Source organism: Pygocentrus nattereri, chromosome 16 (genome assembly GCF_015220715.1).
Source record: "Pygocentrus nattereri isolate fPygNat1 chromosome 16, fPygNat1.pri, whole genome shotgun sequence".
In the NCBI taxonomy this organism is placed as follows: Eukaryota; Metazoa; Chordata; class Actinopteri; order Characiformes; family Serrasalmidae; genus Pygocentrus; species Pygocentrus nattereri.
The window spans coordinates 36,162,848-36,181,189 of NC_051226.1; the positions used below are offsets into that span (position 1 = coordinate 36,162,848).

Below are 18,342 nucleotides of genomic sequence, written 5' to 3' on the forward strand. Positions count from 1 at the left end.
TCAGGGGTCGGTAACATGCGGCTCTTTTACTGCACTGTTGTGGCTCCACAGCTGAATCAGATCAGTAGGTAATAATAAAATAATCCTCCTCTACAGTAAAATAAAGCTCTGCTGATCCTTCAACACAGTTTAACAGTAAATGGTCTTAAACGCTGGAGTTAAGGTAGAACTGCTGATTCACCCTTTAACCCTGAAGATCAGCGCAGACGGCTGGTCACCATAGCAACACAGACAACAGTCTCGCCCGGCTAGTAGCTAACGAGAGGGCAAAGAGAGATTTAAGACGAACATGGATAATTTGGAGACTAATGGACTTCCAGCTGGTTTCCTGATATGTTTAACCTGCAACGAGAAACTGACAAACACGGTTTCTTGTTCGCAGCTTCTTGTTCTAAATTTCCCGTTCCACCTTAAATAGTGCAGCCATTTGGCGCCTCAGGTACCATTTAAGGTAGAACGGGAAAATTTGAACGAGAAGCTGGTGAATGAGAAGCGACTTCAGCCTCAAAAGTCCAACGTTGAGACATTATGTAGGAAACTGTTCCACTTGTGAGGAAAAGTTTCCTGCTGGAGATGTGAGAAAAGCAGCTGTAGCTGAGCTGAAGCTTAAAGCAGAGTCTGTGTTTATATTACATTTGTTAGGCTATACTAGCACATCAGCACTTCCTGAGACATGTTTACAGCCAAGACAGTGAAACGTTGCTTCAGTAAAATGGACATAAAACATTGTGGCTCCCAAATGGTGACAAAATGGCTCTTATTTCACATTTGGGTTGCGAGCCCTGTGCTAGGAGAACTGAAACGGACCCAAACTGGAAAAACTGCTCATAATTCAACTTTAAAAACAGTTTAGCTTAAATTTATTGACCCGTTCTTACAGTCGGAAATCAACATTCTTGTTAAATGTTTTATGAGTTTCTTTTATTAATCAAATTCATTGTTTTATTAGAAATTCCTAATGCAGCTTGTACAGAAGGTGAAATGGCACAACCACAGCCTGTTTTCTACCTTTATTAGAGGCACAGTTAAGGGCATTTTGGTGTAACAAGAATAGTTAGGATTAAAGGGTTCTTTGTATCGTGACCGGGTTCTTCAGAATGATGGAAAATGTGCTATAGGCAGTTCTGTATAGAACCTTTTTCAAATGGGTTTGGTATAGCACCCAAAAGGGTTCATCTGTTGTTACAAGCTTGACACTAACGACAGAAGAACCCTTCTGGGTGCTATAGAACCATCTACATCACATTCTCCATCAATCAGAAGAACCCTTCTGGGTGCTATATGGAACCATCTACATCACATTCTCCATCAATCAGAAGAACCCTTCTGGGTGCTATATGGAACCATCTACATCACATTCTCCATCAATCAGAAGAACCCTTCTGGGTGCTATATGGAACCATCTACATCACGTTCTCCATCAATCAGAAGAACCCTTCTGGGTGCTATATAGAACCATCTACATCACGTTCTCCATCAATCAGAAGAACCCTTCTGGGTGCTATATAGAACCATCTACATCACGTTCTCCATCAATCAGAAGAACCCTTCTGGGTGCTATATAGAACCATCTACATCACGTTCTCCATCAATCAGAAGAACCCTCCTGGGTGCTATATAGAACCATCTACATCACGTTCTCCATCAATCAGAAGAACCCTTTCATGACGTAAACAACGTTTTAATCATGCAAAGGTTTAATGTTCTTTTATTTACACTGGGAATCTCTGTGGTGTCAACCAATCGAGCTGCTAGCCTAGCGACTGTGCTACAGGCTAATAAACATGACCAAGCTAATGTCAGTGTGACTCTTGACTCAAACGCCAAAGAAAGAAACAGAGATTCTGTCTTCACTCGGGACAAAACGGACGCCAGGGTTTTTACTCTTTCAGCCACAGGAACGAAGCCACGCTGAGGTAAGACGTCTAGATGGCCAGTTAGCTGTCTTGCTAACTGTAGCGTCCAGCCTGCGGTTCTCCTCACCCGACACGTCTTTTCTGTAGTTTGAGTAATAAATTCTCTCCACTTTATAGAGGATTTGAACTACTATCTATTTGTACTACTGTTATCAGGAAAAAGGAGCATTCTAAAAATCCATTTGTGTAATATGGAAAGAATTTGCTGAATGACTGTTTATAAGGATCCGGTCTTAATATAATGTGAACAAGTAGACGCATTACATTCAAAACCCATTGCTAAGTTAGGAGTCCTAACCATAAGTCCATAACCAGTCAAATTCAGGCTGTACTGTTCAATTTCGAGGCTAAATAACAATAACGACTGCTACACCAAGTGGTGTAGCTTATGGGGTGAAACACCTCGGCAGTTCTGCGCTCAGCTGCAGATGATTAGATGCTGATTGAATGCCATTCGACGTTTCAATGAGTTACAATTTAATTACAGAAAATCGTCACCGCGTCGTCCAGCCAGATTGACTGCTTCTTGTTTTCTGACCAAAACCCAAAAATGTATCTTATTATTACTATATAGCCCAGTCTCATTTCACCCCTCACCACTACCACTTAGCCCTACACCCTGTCTTAGGGGTAGGGTGTCCCGTTTCTTGGCCTGGGTTCGAGGCCCTGGCCGGGTGACCGGGGTCCTTTCTGTGTGGAGTTTGCATGTTTACCCGTGTTTGCGTGGTTTTCCTCCGGGTTCCTCCCACAGTCCAAAGACATGCAGTCAGGCCAACTGGACATGTTACACTGCCCCTAGGTATGAATGTGGGTGTCTGTCTGTCTGCCCTGTGATGGACTAGCGACCTGTCCAGGGTGTATCCCGCCTTCCGCCCGATGACAGCTGGGATGGGCTCCGGCACCCCCTGCGACCCTGAGGGAGAAGCAGCTTAGAAGTTGTGTGTGTCTTTATTCTTGTTGAAATTCAGGAGTAGGGCGAAGTGTTAGGGCTGAAAAACCAATAGTAGTAAGCAGTCCAAGGGGCAAGATGACCCTCGAAAACAAGGGGTAGAGGTAAAAATAAGAAAGGGGACTTGGCCTAATTACCTAAAAATGATTAGGGGGCCTGGTGGCAGCTGCTTATTACATTGTTGCTTATTATGTTGCTCATTATGTAGAATCGACTCTTGAGCCTATTCCTATTACATTGATAGTAGAATAGGTCCTACTAAAGAGTTCAGTGACCCTAAAAGTGGCTCTGTCATAGGATGCCACCTTTACCACAAGTCCGTTCACTAAATTTCTTCCCGGTTAGATCTGCCCTGGTCAACTGTAAGTGCAACAGAAGCATCTAGGAGCAACAGCAGCTCAGCCTCAAAGCAGTAGACACAGAGCAGGGCTGCTGAGTGTGTAAAAATCACTTATTTTGGGTTACATTACTTACTACCCTGCAAGCAACATCAACCCAAGAACTGTGCATCAAGAGATTCATGAAATAGGTTGCCATGGACGGGCATCTGCACACAAACCTAAGATCACTATGTGCAACGCCAAGTGTCAGCTGGAGTGGTGTAAAGCCCCGCCACTGGACTCTGGAGCAACGGAAACATATTTTCTAGAAGTATGAATCACGTTTCACTATCTTATAGTAAGTTTGGTGGAGGAGGGATAATGAACAGGGGCTGTTTTTTTTCTAGGTAGTTCCGGTGAAGGGTGATGTTAATGCTACAGCATACAAAGACATTTTAGAGAACTGTTTGCTTCTAACTTCTAACGGCAGCCGTTTCCTGTTGCAGCATGACTGAATCTCTGTGCACAAAGCGTGTCAAGTCAAGTCAAAGTTTATTTATGTAGCGCTTTTTACAACAGCAACTTTACAGAAAAACCCAGGTCCAAGCCCCCATGGCGACAGTGGCAAAGAACTCCCTAAGAGCAAGAGGAAGACATCTCCAGAGAAACCAAGACTCAAAAGGGGAACCCATCCTCCTCCTGAGCGACGCGAACTCCATACTCCACAAACACATATTTACAAAATAATCATTTTTTTCTGTGTCCTTGATTTTTTTTTTTTTTTACTTTCCCTGTCACAACTTGTTTAGCCACACAAACAACATATTGTCAAATTTTTTTATTTTTTATTATTATTATTTTATGCTTGTAGTTTTTTTTATTTACTGGCATGAAAAAATATGCTTGTGATCATGTGTGAAGTATTTAATTCATAAAGAAATAAACAAAGTAAAAGCTTCGCAACGCAGTTGATGCCAATTGAAACGGACTGAGCCTGGTCTCCCCATTCACTCGCTTTCATTTGAATAAACCCAATTTTCATACGTCCAGCAGGGCGCCCGCTGATTGGCCGGCGTCCCTCCGCCGGCCGCCTCTGATTGGCCGCTTGTTCCCGTGCAGATTTTTTTCTTTCCCTCCTTTTGAGCCTCGACGCCGTGAATGGACGAGTGTGGCGGCAGCGCCCGGTCGCGCTGATTGGCTGGGCGCAGCAGGGCGGTCCGCCCTGGTTGGCTGGCTGCCGCTGGGCGGGCCGTCGGGATTCGCCGAGCCCTGCTGCCCGGTGTCCGGGTAAGATGGCGTCGGAGGAGCAGTGCTCGGCGCCGCCACCGCGATGGCAGTCGGTCTCCTTAACCCACGTAGAGTATCCAGCCGGTGAGTGCCCGCTTCGAGCCTTCGCTTTCCCCGCTGAGAGCCACTCGCGTCGCCGCGCGGCGCTCTGGCTCTCGCCGGGAGCGTTTACAACTGAATGGACGCGCGGGCAGGAGGAGGGAGCGGGGTGGGGGGTGTGCTACCAAATAGTGTTACCGTAAGAAATCGTGCGTCCGCAGAGAACTTAAAACCCCAACAACTGCCAAATCGTGCGTGTTTAACCCGCTTGCGTCCTCTCCGCGCACACTCTCCTCTCTCTTCTGCTCTGTGTCCGCGCTTTCCTTCATTTCTTGCGCCCGTGAAAACGTGTTGACGCTTTAAACTGCACGAAAGCTGAAGTCGGCTGCTTGTTCGCCAGCTTCTGGTTCGAATTTCCCCGTTCCACCTTAAATGGTGCAGCAGTTCCATTCTGGCGCCTCGGGCTCAGGACGCGACTACTGCACCATTTAAGGTGGAACGGGGAAATTCGAAAAACGAGCTGGCGAATAGGAAGCCAGCTTCAGTCCTCGTCAAAAGAGAACTGGGAACTCTCTCCTTAAAGCCCGTCCGTGGTTTTGTTTACGTGTTTGTTTTGAAGAACGTCAGTCAGCTTTGCCGCCTGGGTTAGCTAGCAGGCTAACTAGGTTAGCTGGCTAACTTCATTATTGTTATTAGCTGCCCTGCTAGCCGTCTTAGTTCACCTAATATTGCATCACCTCCACGTTTTTTGAAGCAGTTGTAGTCTTTTCTGGCCAAAACGCCCATTGTGAGTGATATTGCGCTTAATTGTAAACAAACCCGGGACCTACAGCGCGACTTGTATAGTCATGAAGTTAGCCCAGTAGCTGTCAGTGCTTTTGAGTACCCTGCTCGCTGTTAAAGGGGAATTCCACAGAATTTTCCAAATGTCTGAATAACTCAGTCTTTGTGATGTGAGCAGAGTTATTCAGAGTGGTTTGATGTGAAGTGGTTCAAACTTGCAGGCTCAAAATTATTATTTTTTTTTTACAGTGGTGGTGATAGGAACCAGGGGTCAGCATGTTCAGCTAGATAACATAAGCTCGACTCAAGCCTGTCCAGTAGGAAAAGTGCTGAGAGACGTTCCTCAGCTTTGAGCTCGAGTTATCTGACCGACCGAGAAATCCTGCTTCATGAAAATTCCCCTCATCTTCACCTTGCAGGTCACTTTTCCAATAGGTCAGTAGCGGTCAGTAGTGGTCAGAAATAGATACATTGAGCTGAAGTAGCAGGCTGAGTTCATGAGGACAGGTTCACCGTCATTTTAAAGCTGTTCTCAAACATGCGAGATGCTCTTAGTGGTACCGAGCGAGACCTTAAAGGAACAGTTTACTGGTAAATCTAACGCACAGTGTTTTTTCCTCTTCTCCCAAACGTCGATCAGCCTAAACACGATGGGCGCCTAAAGTTTGCTTATTTAGCTCTGCAGTGGCTTTTATTGCTGCAAGGTAGTGGAAGTCTACACACTTAAAAAGGGTAAAGAAAATGGTTCTGTATCGAACTATGAACTCTCAAAACCCCTTCGCATGAATACACGGTGGAAGTTTGCATCGAAATATTCTTTAGATTGATGGAGAACGTGCTGTCGGTGGTTCTATAAAGAGCCTTTTTGTTCCATATAGCACCAAAAAGGGTTCCTCTGTGGTTACAGGCTTAACATTAAAATAATAGAACCGAGGTTTTCTATAGAAGCGTCTACACCACTTTCTCCGTCAGTCAACGCAAAGGGTTGTTTAATCATGCTTTGTGTGTTCATGGTTCCTTATAGTACTATTTTCTTGACTGAAGAACCATTGAAGAACCATTTGAAGAGTGAAGGTCACTCAGAATCTTTTTGGGTGGCATAGAAGCTCCGCGGTTCCGAAGCGACGTCATGTTTAGCGTCTTTCATTTTTAGCTCTTTCAGCAATTCCAAAATTTGTCGGAGCTCATGAACGATGATGCTTTTGAACCGGTTCTTTTGGACGAGTTGGTCGACCCGATCCAGATTTCACGTGTGTTTTACAGTCTGAAGAATTACAGTAATACACATGAAATAATAACGTTTTACAGTTTGATCTCATTAAATCACAGCAATCATAGTTTAGAGGTTAGAGAGGCTCCTCGTTAGTGAGGAAAGGTGGTGGGCATCGAAATCGATTTCACCCTGAGGAGGTGAGAATAAAGGTGGGTTGCCTTGCTTTGATAAACCAAGTCTTCCCATCTCTCCTGCTAGTCTCTAGTGCCATTTTGCAAGTGAGCTGCCCTGTTAAAGTGCACCAAGACGGACAGCGGGATTCCCTCACCCTGTGGGCAGTGGATTCTTCATAGCGGAGTCTACTACTTGGCTGCGTTGGAGTGAAAATATCTATCCAAGGCAAGGCGGTTGTGTCCTAATTATTTTCAGGATGGCTATATTAAGCCACCCTTCTCCCTCACTGAAATAGAAAAGAGAGAAAAAAGTCCTCCCACTCTGTGTGAAGACTGAATATCATGGGACGGAGAATCAGGACACAAAGCGCAGCGCTTACTCAGATCCACTACCGCCAGTTTTGTTTGTCCTCGCTCTGAGAGCGGAGTTTTGGAGCCTCTGCGTCCGGATCGGGCTGTTTGGTTAAAGTACCCATCATTTTATCTTTCCTGTTCCTTCCCACCAGTTCACTGGCGTGTAGCGTCAGCCGCAGTGCTTGAGTCAGTCTTTTGAAGGGCACTCTCAGGAAAACCACACACGCAGACATTCAGAATGCAGCTGGGATTCAGGTGCGAGGCCCAGCTGTGCCGTTTGCCAATTCAGGGGTCCCTAAGGGCGCACTTGGCAGCCGAGAGAGGAATATGACAGAGCCCGTCTTTCCTAGACTTCCATAGCCGTGCTCAAGCGATTCAGGGTGCCTAAAGTGCCTAGAAACTGGGTGACCGTCTGAAGTCATTCATATCCCCACAAAATGTCCATTTTACAGGCTCATTTCTGACCTACTTGAGTATTTGTTCGTTACGGTATTCGTTTCCTTGTTTAGTATTCGGAGGCTTCGTCTTCTCTGACCCCGTTAGGCTGCTTCACGTGCTGAAAGTTCCGTGCGACTGGTTGCATGTTGTGAGTTGCCTGCAACATGTTCTTTTTACTCCTGCCCCTTGTTTTCGAGTGTCACTTTGTCTGAGCTTTAGGGGGTAGAGGTCGAAACCTTCCCTACAAAATGTGTCTGTTTGTGTGCGTACAGGTGATTTGACTGGACAGATGCTGGCCTACACCAGTCTGCTGCCCATGGCGATCCTGGTCGGCTTCGTCACGCTCATCATCTTTAAGAGGGAGCTGCACACGGTGAGTTGCATGACCTCCGAGTGTCTCAAATGTTCTCGACACTCTAGAACCTTCCAACCGGAGATCTGCTCCTGGCCTGGTTAATCAGGGTCTTCAGGTATAACTGGGTATTAGATCCAGGCGTGTCGGATTACCGCTGGAGCTGAACTCTACTTATAATACTTTTAGGAAAAATGCTGTCACTCTGGTGATATTGAGGCGGTTGCTTTGACGATTTTCTGTCATTATCATGATTTTATTTTGTTGTGGGAAGCAATATATTTTTCTGAACATATGGATCTCGTCAGATAACTACACGTTTAACTAAAAGGCCTAATTGGTCGTGTTTACAAGGATTTAGGGCAGTACACTACGGCTGTGTGGCACTGTGTGGCACGCAAATCTGATCTTTTCAAAACCGACTTGGGCCACTTTCGTATGTGGTCCAAGATCAGATACGTATCTGAGTTGTGGCCATGCGACCTAGACGTTAAAGCCTCTAAACGGTGGAAAAGCAGCTCATCTCCCCTTTTTCTCCTTCGTCTGGCTCTAATGATGAAGCTGAGAGCTGATCAGAGTTAATGATCTTCTCAGCGAAGCTCGTCTGCTTGTTAATTTGTGCTGATGATGCAGAGATTCAGTCCCGTGGCGTTACTGAGTAGGAGGGGTCATTTCAGGGCGATTGTGAACCATCATGTCCGAGATCGGATTTGAGCGATGCTGCTTGTAATGTGAGCACTGCCAAAGTGGCTCGGGTCGGATTTGAAGAGATCAGATTTGCGTATCCACACAGCCCTGTAAACATCAGGTCTGACTCACATTAGGGCAAAGAAATCGGGTTTGTGCCGCTTGAACTTGGTAAAGTGAACGCAGCCCAAGACTTATGGTCAGATGGCAGGAGGGCTTGTAGCTTGGAAAAACTCGAAGCGGCCTGAGTCATTAGTTTGTTTGACGCATTAGCTGTGAGGCCTCCTCATGCATTTCAGCACGGACTGACGTTATGCTCTCATGCTTTGAGGCATACAGGGTGTTAAATCTGTCCGTCTTTCTCTCAGATCTCATTCTTTGGTGGTTTGGTGATGAATGAAGGGCTAAACTGGCTACTGAAGCACATCCTGCAGGAGCCCCGGCCATGTGGGGGTAAGATCACACCCAAACACTGCATGACCGCGGTGTGTTTTCGTCCATGCTTATAGAGAAGTGCTCCAAGTTACATTCGCCCATGTCTATTAGAGATTATAGTACGTCTCGGCTTTGAAGCGAGTGTGTGACGTTTTACACAGGCGGTTAGAACAATATATCTAATTGCTTCCGAGCTACATTGGCCTTGTCGCTCCAGTGCCGAAACTAAAGATGCAAACTCAAGTGGTTCAGAGTGGTTGGGTGGAAATTGTTAATTGCGGAGAAGCTTCTTGGCCGATTTCTTTACAGCGGTGGTGATGGGAACCTCGGGTCATTCTGTCTGCATTGACAGTTTAAATGATATTAATTATTTACTATCCAAAATCATCAGTGAATCTTCTGAGGTTTACATGCAGTCCTGATGGGACTATTTTGCCTCACAGTGTCCTACATGTGCTTCTGTATCAGAAAGGTGTTAAATTATTTTTAGGTCAAAACCTTTTCAAAAATATTGTAAAAAACTGTGCTTTAGACAGGAGGCAACGTCCTCATTGCCACTTTATGTAATAATGTTCTGTCACCACCACTGTGAACAATTCTGACTCTCATAATAATAATAATAATAATAATAATAATAATAATAATAATAGCAATTAAATGAGAAGTAGATCAAAAGTACAGTTAAATTAATGTGCAAGTACCGTTAGTGTAAGTAACCTGTTTTAGACGGGTTTCTCTAGAATTAATTAAGTGATACTTTGTTAATCACACAAACAGGGAGATTTCACCAACACATTTAACCCATCCGTGAAGTGAAACACCACTAGTGAGTATACAAACACACTAGGGGGCAGTGAGCACACTTGCCCGGAGCGGTGGGCAGCCCTATCCACAGCGCCCGGGGAGAGATTGGGGGTTAGGTGTCTTGCTCAAGGACACCTCAGTCATGGACTGTCGGCGCTGGGGATCAAACCAGGGCCAGTTCCCTAACCTCCAGCCCACGACTGCCCAGTTACGCAGAAATTTAGAAAAATTGGTGGAATTCCTCTTTAAATATAGGCTAATTGCCAGAGAAGGTAGACCGCTAGACTGGCGAGTGCAGCGAGTCTTTGGGACGCTGAGTTGTGGTCATTAGTGGCTCAGACATTTGTAGGATGTTTCTCGAGCTGCCGAAACAGAGACTTTGGAACGTTTTGCAGTTTTTTGAAGACGTGTGTGTTGTGTTGTGTGTGATTTTGCAGGAGGCCACAGCACCGTAACAACAGAGTACGGCATGCCTTCCAGCCACTCGCAGTTCATCTGGTTCTTCGTTGTTTACTTTTTCCTTTTTCTTTATTTAAGGCGAGTCATCATCTCTTCACTACCTTTTGTATTTTCCTCAGATGCTCTAAACGTCTGTAAGAATGTCTGGAAATAGATGACGTTACGACGTGAAACCGACAGATAAGTAATTTTCTCAAATGAATTTTCTGATTCCACAGAATGCACCAGACAAACAATGCTAGGTGCGTGGAGTTGTTATGGAGACACGTGCTCTCAATCATCCTACTGGGTGTGGCTTTGGCTGTATCATACAGCAGGTACAGTGTGTTTATGTGTAATTAAACTTGTGCGTTAGTAATGTGACCCGGGATTATTGATTTAAAAAAATGATTTGTTGTGTTTGTAATTTCAGAGTTTACCTTCTGTACCACACCTGGAGTCAGGTGATCTATGGGGGCGTGGCTGGAACGGTGGTGGGGGTGGTGTGGTTTTTCTTCACGCAGGAGGTGTTGACGCCCATCTTCCCCAAAATAGCAGCCTGGTAATGCACAAACGTACTTTATTGATCCTACAAGGGTAGGTTGTTATTTTGCTGTCTGATTATTAGGCCGGGTGACTGGGGTCCTCTCTGTGTGGAGTTTGCATGTTCTCCCTGTGTCTGTGTGGGTTTCCTCTGGGTTCTCGGGTTTCCGCCCGCAGTACAAAGACATGCAGTCAGGCTGTTTGGACATGTTACATTACCCCTAGGTGTGACTGTCTGTGTCTGTCTGTCTGCCCTGTGACGGACTGGCGACCTGTCCAGGGTGCATCCTGCCTTTCGCCCAATGACAGCTGGGATAGGCTCCAGCACCCCCCATAACCCAGAAGGAGAAGTGGCTTAGAAGATGTGTGTGTGTGTGTGTGTGTGTGTGTGTGTGGTGTATCCATTGTACCAATGCATTTAAAATCCATCTTCGTTGTCGTGGTTGCAGCCCAAACAAATGTGTATCAGTACCTGCAGAACTGTTGGTAAAGGAGCTTCAGCTCACTCTCTTAAGAGGTGGCGGCGCTCCCCATGTTGTTTTCTTCATTTGTTTGTTTATTTATTTATTTATTTAGGTATGGGCAGTAATGCTACCCAGTATACGCAGTGTCTTCAGAGTATTTAGACAGAAAACTGCTTTAGACTTGGTGTGAAGGTCCTACTACGTTAAAAACGTATTTGTTGTGAATGGGCCTTCAGCCTTGCTCAAGCAACTATAGCGGTTTGTTGACGTGACGGATGAAGGTTGATGCATGCTGATAATTAGTGAGTGTTCATATTCGTCTGTTTATTCATGTTTTTTAGTCGACTAAATAGGCCCCTTTTAAATGGCATCTTGGTGATCATGAAATCGCTGAAGGCTGCAGCATGCAAATTAGCCCTGTGACCAATCACGGTGACTTTGGCTGTGTGCTTTGTGAGCATCCTGACCAATCACAGCTCCAGATTCGTTTCTGTGGGTGTTTCTGATGGATCGAGATTTTCATGCAGTCCAATAAAAAGAAATTGTTTTGCTCAAAATAATGCAGGCCAGTTTTCGACCATGTTACATTATTGATTGGTTTATTGCCGCTTCAGTGTGCAGCAATGTGATGGCAGTACTAGATTTTTGTTTTTGCTGGGCCACTTCAACGCCCACTTTAAGACAATCTACACTCAGTACATTATAATCATCTTGTGTCTGTCTTTCTCTCCCCTCTGTCACACAGGCCCCTATCAGAGTTTTTCCTGGTGAGGGATACAAGCCTCATTCCTAATATTTTATGGTTTGAGTACACGGTGACCAGATCAGAAGCCAGGTAATATTCACCCGTTTCACTGCGAGTGAAGTTCTTTCTGGACTCCATCATGGAGAATATAAAAAGTGTGATTTTTGATATTTGACATTGTTAATCTGGACACTTCAAACTGCCGTGATTGCATTTTAGTCAGACAAGTCGCACTGAATTCCAGAATGAAGACTTTTGTGCTCTTCTACAGAGCCAATATCTCTGACCACCAGCACGTTTATTACACTGGTAATACATGTGTTATACCAAAGTTAGTTCGAGGATGTAAACTGTACATGCTTTTGTAGCAGAATATTGTATCAGTGTTTTGCTGAGCAAGTAACGACTACAACTATATATAATTTGTAATATACTGTTGCGTTTTTAGTTTTTACTTCACTTCTGTCAAGTTTCTATTTCACGTCTGAATGTTTAAATGAACACATTCCTCTCATTTAAATTTTAGAAGGCTCACTGATTGGTAGTGTGGGAGCTGATAGGTGGAAAAGGGAAAAATCAGAGGCAGGAAAAACTAGGCATGACAGTGGCTCTGCGATGGCTGAGAGCTCCACTCGCCACAAACGCGTTCAGCTTTCGCTCCAACACTGGTCACTCAACTCTGCGCTCTCAGATATCCTCTAAATGGGCACCAGTTGAAAAGCCAGTTAGCTGGACGCAAGGCTGTGCTGTGGTGTATGGCGTGTTTGGCCTGCTGACTGTGCTATCGTTAGCTTAGCCAAAATGCTAATGTCCCAAACACCAGTCATTTCACTTTTACTCTCTCAGGCTTTAGTTTTTGTCTAAGCGTGCTTCATCAGAGCCGTCAGAGTCAGAATCAGTCCTGAACTGTGGTGTGACGCTCTGTTTGGATTTGTAGCCTGTTTGCTAAGCTAATGCTAAGGCAGCTGATCCAAACACCACAGAACAGGTTTAATCTCACTTTTCTGTCTCTTCAGCTGCAGCTGCTCGACTTCACTCCCTCAGATTCCACTCATTATCGTCTAAACCTGCGTCTGTGCTTTATTTAGCCAGACTTAGACATGTCCTGTGGTGAGCAGAGCTGTTAGCATGCTGGCTAAGCTAATGCTAACCAGCTCCTCTCTCCTAGTCAGCAGCACCGTTTAATCATTCTTATTTCATTGTTTGGCTGTTTATTGAGGGCTTGCAAAAGCACTTGGGTGTAATTGTTGCAGTATCATTATTATTCATATTGACAGATGTGGATGGCAGATTTTCATTTAATGACCCGTTAACACTTGACCTCTTTTCCACTCTGTGCAGAAACAGACAACGAAAGCTGGGAACAAAGCTTCAGTGATCTTCTCTCCACTGGTTCAAACTGACGAAAAGGACCACACACACATTCTCTCACAAGCACACACACACACACACACACACACACACACACAAACGTTCCTACATTCACATACACACTGGAGATTTATCGTCTGGACCGTTCTGGTCGAGATTTGAGGGCAGGACCATTTTCAGGTGGACCAAAACGGGGAGAGGTCAGCCGCGACCGTTAATATCCAAGTGACCAGAGTGTGTGTGGCGGACCACATCTCTCCTCTCCACCCCCAACCAACCCCCCACCGACACCACACCTCCCTTCCCACCAAGACCGGCCCTGTGTTTCTAATGCATGCTGACCGTGCAAGAGGCAAAGCTATTTAATGAGAAATGTAATATATATTTTAACCATTAACGCACGCGGGCGAAATCAAAATACCCTGAACTGAACTGTGTCCGGCGTAAAGGAGAGAGCGTGAGAGAGTGAGAGCATGAGCGAGAGAGTGAGAGTAAGAGTGAGTGAGGATTTCTTTAGTGTGTAACCTTTTGGCAGGCATTGCTACAGCATGACATAGTGGACCGCTCCTCTTTTTCTTTTTCTTTTTTTTTTTTTTCTTTTTTTTTATTACTGTGTAAGGGGTTAAATATTTTCGGATTTGGATTAGGGTTTTGGGGTTTATAGCAGAAGGGAAGAATAGATATTTCGGGTGGGTGTTGTATTTGTTTTGTTTGTTTTTGTTTTTTGTTTTCTCCATTCTTATAAAATAGAGTTTCTCTACTCTGGTAACATGTAATATCAAGTAAGATAATTTGCACTTTGTGAATTTGAAAGAGAAAAAAAAACATTTTTCTCCCCCTCTTTTTTTATTAACACTAGTTACCATCAGAGAAAATGATCATCTTTCTTTCTCTACTTTGTTTGTCCCTTTATTGTTAATTGTCAATCAGTTGCAGTTGGTGAGATGGATTATCCACTCTGAGCTGTGATTGGTCAGAATGCTGTCCCAGTCTCATTATTGGTTCATGGTTCATGTGCATGGGTTTGCATCAAGAGCAGTGCTTGGGCCCCTGGCATTACCACAGCACATTGGTCATTAGGTGCGTTGACAGGAAAGCACTGTGGTTTTGTTACAGTTGTCAGGACAGTTTCTCTGCAATGGGGCATTTCACACCAAACCACTCTGAATTACTTTGCATCTTAACCAGTTAATTATTCAGACATTCTGACAAATCTATGGACTTTCCCTTAAAATTTACACGTGTCGATATGCTTGTACCTGCTTACTTGAGCGATTGCATTGTATGGACCTGTGCAGCAGTTCCTGCAGCGAAACTTTCAGCACATTGCAAAGAAGGGCATTAAAGGAATGGTTTAATGAAAAGTCAGATTTGGCCAGTTTTACACTTACCGCAGATGTAGCTGATCAACCAAGTCCAGATTTAGCTTCTTTAGTTTAGAACTGGAGCAGTGAGGCAAACATTGCTAGTAAACACTAGAACTCAATAGTCACCCAAATGGTTTCTGTAAAAACAAAGTACTAAAACTTCTCTCGGCGCACGCTGCGTCCATGCCTTCATGTAGGTTGCACAGACTTGTCCGTGTGGTTTAGTACACAGTATGATTTGAATGATAAAATCAACGAGACTGGGAGCAGGCACTTTATACAACAGTGTCTGTTTTCACAAACCACCTCAGGAGATCTGAAATCGGTGCTTGTGATAATGACAGACATAAATACAGAGGAGTCTGATCCGAGGCCAGTCCTGCTTTGTGAGCGCCAGCCCTTGGTGTCTGACGCAGTGAAGTTTTGTTAACTATAATAGCTCACAGTGAGTCATACTGTGTCCTAAGCCGCATCGACAAGTCTGTGCTCACCCCTAATGGAGACCTGGATGTGGTTTGAGCAAGTATTTGAGCTATTTGGGTGACTAAGTTCTAGTGTTTGTTAGCAAGGTTAGCAGTTTTAGGTTCTAAACCGAGGAAGTAAAATAACAGCACCAGACTTGTTTTGGCTGATCGGCTGCGTGAAATGATTATGCATTGTGATTTTTCACTTGAATGTTCCTTTAAGACCCAGTCGGTCCGGAAGTCGGTTTAGTCCACTTCTCGTCTTCCTGCAAACCCCATTTTATAATTAATCTGCATAACATAAGTTGAAGGTAGTCTGATTAGGAGTAAGTGGCAGAAAAGGAGTAAGGAGAATATTAAAGAGTAAAGCTTTTGGCCTTTAGTGAAAGGAGTGGAGTTGGCGACATTAGTACCAGAGCGGACTGTGTTGCAGGGTGATGATTACAGTGGTAGTTTGGTGAAAAATCACCTCAGTAGATCAGCCGAGACGTTTCAGTGTAAAGTTTGCTTCTTAAGTTTTGCGCTGAAGCTGCGTGGCTAATGTTGCTAACAGGTAATGCAAGCCTACACTCACCGGCCACTTTATTAGGTACACCTTGTTCGTAAAAGGCTGGACCCCCTTTTGCCGTCAGAATTGCTTAAATTCTTCATGTCAGACTTTCAACAAGGTGTTGGAAACGTTCCTCAGAGATTCTGGTTGGTTATTTGAGTTCCTGTTGTCTTTCTATCATCTGGAACCAGTCTGCCCGTTCTCCTCTGACCTCTCACATCAACAAGGCATTTTTATCCACACAGCTGACCGCTCACTGGATATTTCCTCTTTTTCGGACCGTTCTCTGTAAACCCTAGAGATGGTTGAGCGTGAAAATCCCAGTAGATCAGCAGTTTCTGAAATACTCAGACCAGCCCGTCTGGCACCAACAACCACGCCACGTTCAAAGCCCCTTAAATCCCCTTTCTTCCCCGTTCTGATGCTCGGTCTGCACTTCAGCAAGTCGTCTTGACCACCTCTACAGGCCTAAATGCAGTGAGCTGCGGCCGTGTGATTGGCTGATTAGCTATTTGTATTAACAAGCACCTAATAAAGTGGCCGGTGAGTATATCAGCAGTTGGCATTGTGCTATGTGCCTAAATCATCCCACGTTTGCCTTAAACTGAGTCAGGTTGTTCAGTCATCTCTTGTGTGGTTTCCCGACACTGTAGGCCACGCGGGTATAAACCTCTAAAGTCATTCTGTAATCTGCGTCACGCTCGTGTTAGCAGCGTCGAGCCTTAGCTGGTTTTCTCTGTGAGGGAAACGAATGGCGTCACTATCGCATCCTGTGGTAAACAGTTCCAAACCACCAGTTAACCGTTTGCTGTGTGTGTTGGGTGTTTTGGTGAGGTTCCCTGTCTTATCCTGTCAGTTCAATGCACAGCATTGTTAGCTTGCAGCTAGCAAAAGTCATGTTTCAGCCCCTTAGTGAGGAGCCAGTGACATTCAGAGGAGAAGTGTCCAGATGAGGTTTGGAACGTGTTCAGTTACCACAGTTTTGTCTCAGAAACGCCCTTATTTCTCCTCCTAGGGAAACTAGTTTAGCCTCAGACTTTCTCATATAGGCACTGCACTTAATACAGAAAGATCTAGAACAGTCGGCTGCTTTCAGCTGCAGTTTTATCCATGTCTATAGATAATAGTGTGCCTAACAATATCAGAAACCACGTCAGCGAGTCAGTTAGAGGTTACTCAACAGCTCCACCCAGTTTGAAGCGAACGCATGCAGTTAGCGCAGCGCTAATTGATGAGGTGGAGAGTTCTGGTGCTAGTTAGCTACGTTAGCCTTGTAGGTCTAGCGCAAAGCTAAACTGAAGACAGCAAACATGTCTCGACTGAAAATGTAAAAAATTGGTGTTTTCTGACAAAAATCATCGCGTTGAAGAGGAATTCCTCCGGTTTTTACGCTCTTTACATCATTGTAGAGGTTTCTTTACAGTGGTGGTGATAGGAACCAGGGGTCACTAGGCCGACAACACAAATATAGACATTTTATTTACTATCTAGAACCACCAGTGAACCGACACGAGTCTTCTGAGATTTATATGGAACGTTTTATGGTAAAACTGATAAATCTGAATGGAAACACTTTCTTTGGGGGCTGTTTTTGCCAAAATCTTAGCAAAACTGTATTTGTGTTTCATAGCCAGTGAGGGTGCTTTTAGAGGCATGGTTGGATGTGTGGTTCCTATCACCGCTATTGTGCATTATAGCCTATAAATCAGGCTATCCAGACACTGTAGTAGGACAAATGTGAGGACAGTGACTGGGCAGCGACTTGATCTCAAGGGGACAGAAGAACTAATCACCAGTTTTTTTGTTTTGGTTTTTTTTTTTTTTTTTTTTTTTTTTGCTTTTTCTCTCCGTTTTATTGGTCTGTTCGGTTGTCATGTCCCTGATGATACTGTGGCACAGACTGTCTCTTTAAACCTTGCTCCACTTCTCCATCCCAGTTCATCCAAAGGAGTGGATGCACAGGAGGAAAAAAACAAACAAACACTGAACCCAAACCTCAGGTGAACATTTAGCATGCGCTGATGACGACCTTGATGAAGACGATGCTGTTCTCCTGTTACCATGCCTACAGAGAGAGTGCTTATGGGACGGGATGTCCTCAAAGGGAAGGGACGTTCTAGCTTAGCTCTCTTTTAAGAGATTTATTTTCTTTCTTTTTTTTTTATTTTATTGTGTAATTAATATCAGGCTGAATAAAAAAAGATGAATAAGGTTGTTTGTGTCTCAGTTTGGGATGTTTATGTGGAACACGCAAAGTGGTGTGTGCATGTTTTAGAGCCAAGGCCCACATTTTTAATGTAATAGTGCACAGTTGTCTATAAACGTTTTATGACACATGGTTATTGTCAGCTAGAGTGGATAGATGTCAGAACACATTTGACTTTACTAGACGACCTTGATTAGTTGACACAGGTAAGTTGGGGTCAGAACTGAAAGGGCAGGAAGATACACCAACCAGGGTTGCTCCAACCTGAAGCTTTGGAGGCAGCCAGTTCTAATCTGCTGCTGTTTTCGTTTTACTCCAGGAGAGGGCGCCGTTTTGCACTCTTTCCTCCAGCAGACCTTGTTTTTGATAACGCCAGAGGCCGCCTCCAGAGAACTTGTAGTGAGGATTACCGCTCTGTAATGTCTTCTGGGCTTCTCAAACACT

At 44.6% G+C, this 18,342-nt stretch overlaps 1 protein-coding gene across 2 annotated transcripts; it reads left to right on the forward strand.

Annotated features, from left to right (window-relative positions):
• Window positions 1–4,109: 4,109 nt before the first annotated feature.
• dolpp1 (dolichyldiphosphatase 1) lies at window positions 4,110–15,785 on the forward strand. Of its 2 annotated transcripts, none has more exons than XM_017725237.2 (8): window positions 4,110–4,556; window positions 7,745–7,845; window positions 8,880–8,964; window positions 10,188–10,287; window positions 10,428–10,526; window positions 10,622–10,750; window positions 11,941–12,030; window positions 13,282–15,785. In XM_017725237.2, exons 1-8 carry the CDS (start codon window positions 4,478–4,480, stop codon window positions 13,316–13,318), a joined length of 720 nt encoding a protein of 239 aa, XP_017580726.1. In that variant the 5' UTR covers window positions 4,110–4,477; the 3' UTR covers window positions 13,319–15,785. The 2 variants fall into 2 exon arrangements, with proteins under 2 accessions (XP_017580726.1, XP_037401625.1); XM_037545728.1 differs by lacking the exon at window positions 4,110–4,556 and adding an exon at window positions 7,526–7,620.
• Window positions 15,786–18,342: the final 2,557 nt, after the last annotated feature.

Coding starts and splice junctions, on each gene's coding strand:
- dolpp1 (XM_017725237.2), top strand. CDS start 4,478: ATGGCGTCGGAGGAGCAGTGCTCGGCGCCGCCACCGCGATGGCAGTCG. Junction 7,846..8,879: donor TTAAGAGGGAGCTGCACACG/GTGAGTTGCATG, acceptor TCTTTCTCTCAG/ATCTCATTCTTTGGTGGTTT. Junction 10,288..10,427: donor TTCCTTTTTCTTTATTTAAG/GCGAGTCATCAT, acceptor CTGATTCCACAG/AATGCACCAGACAAACAATG.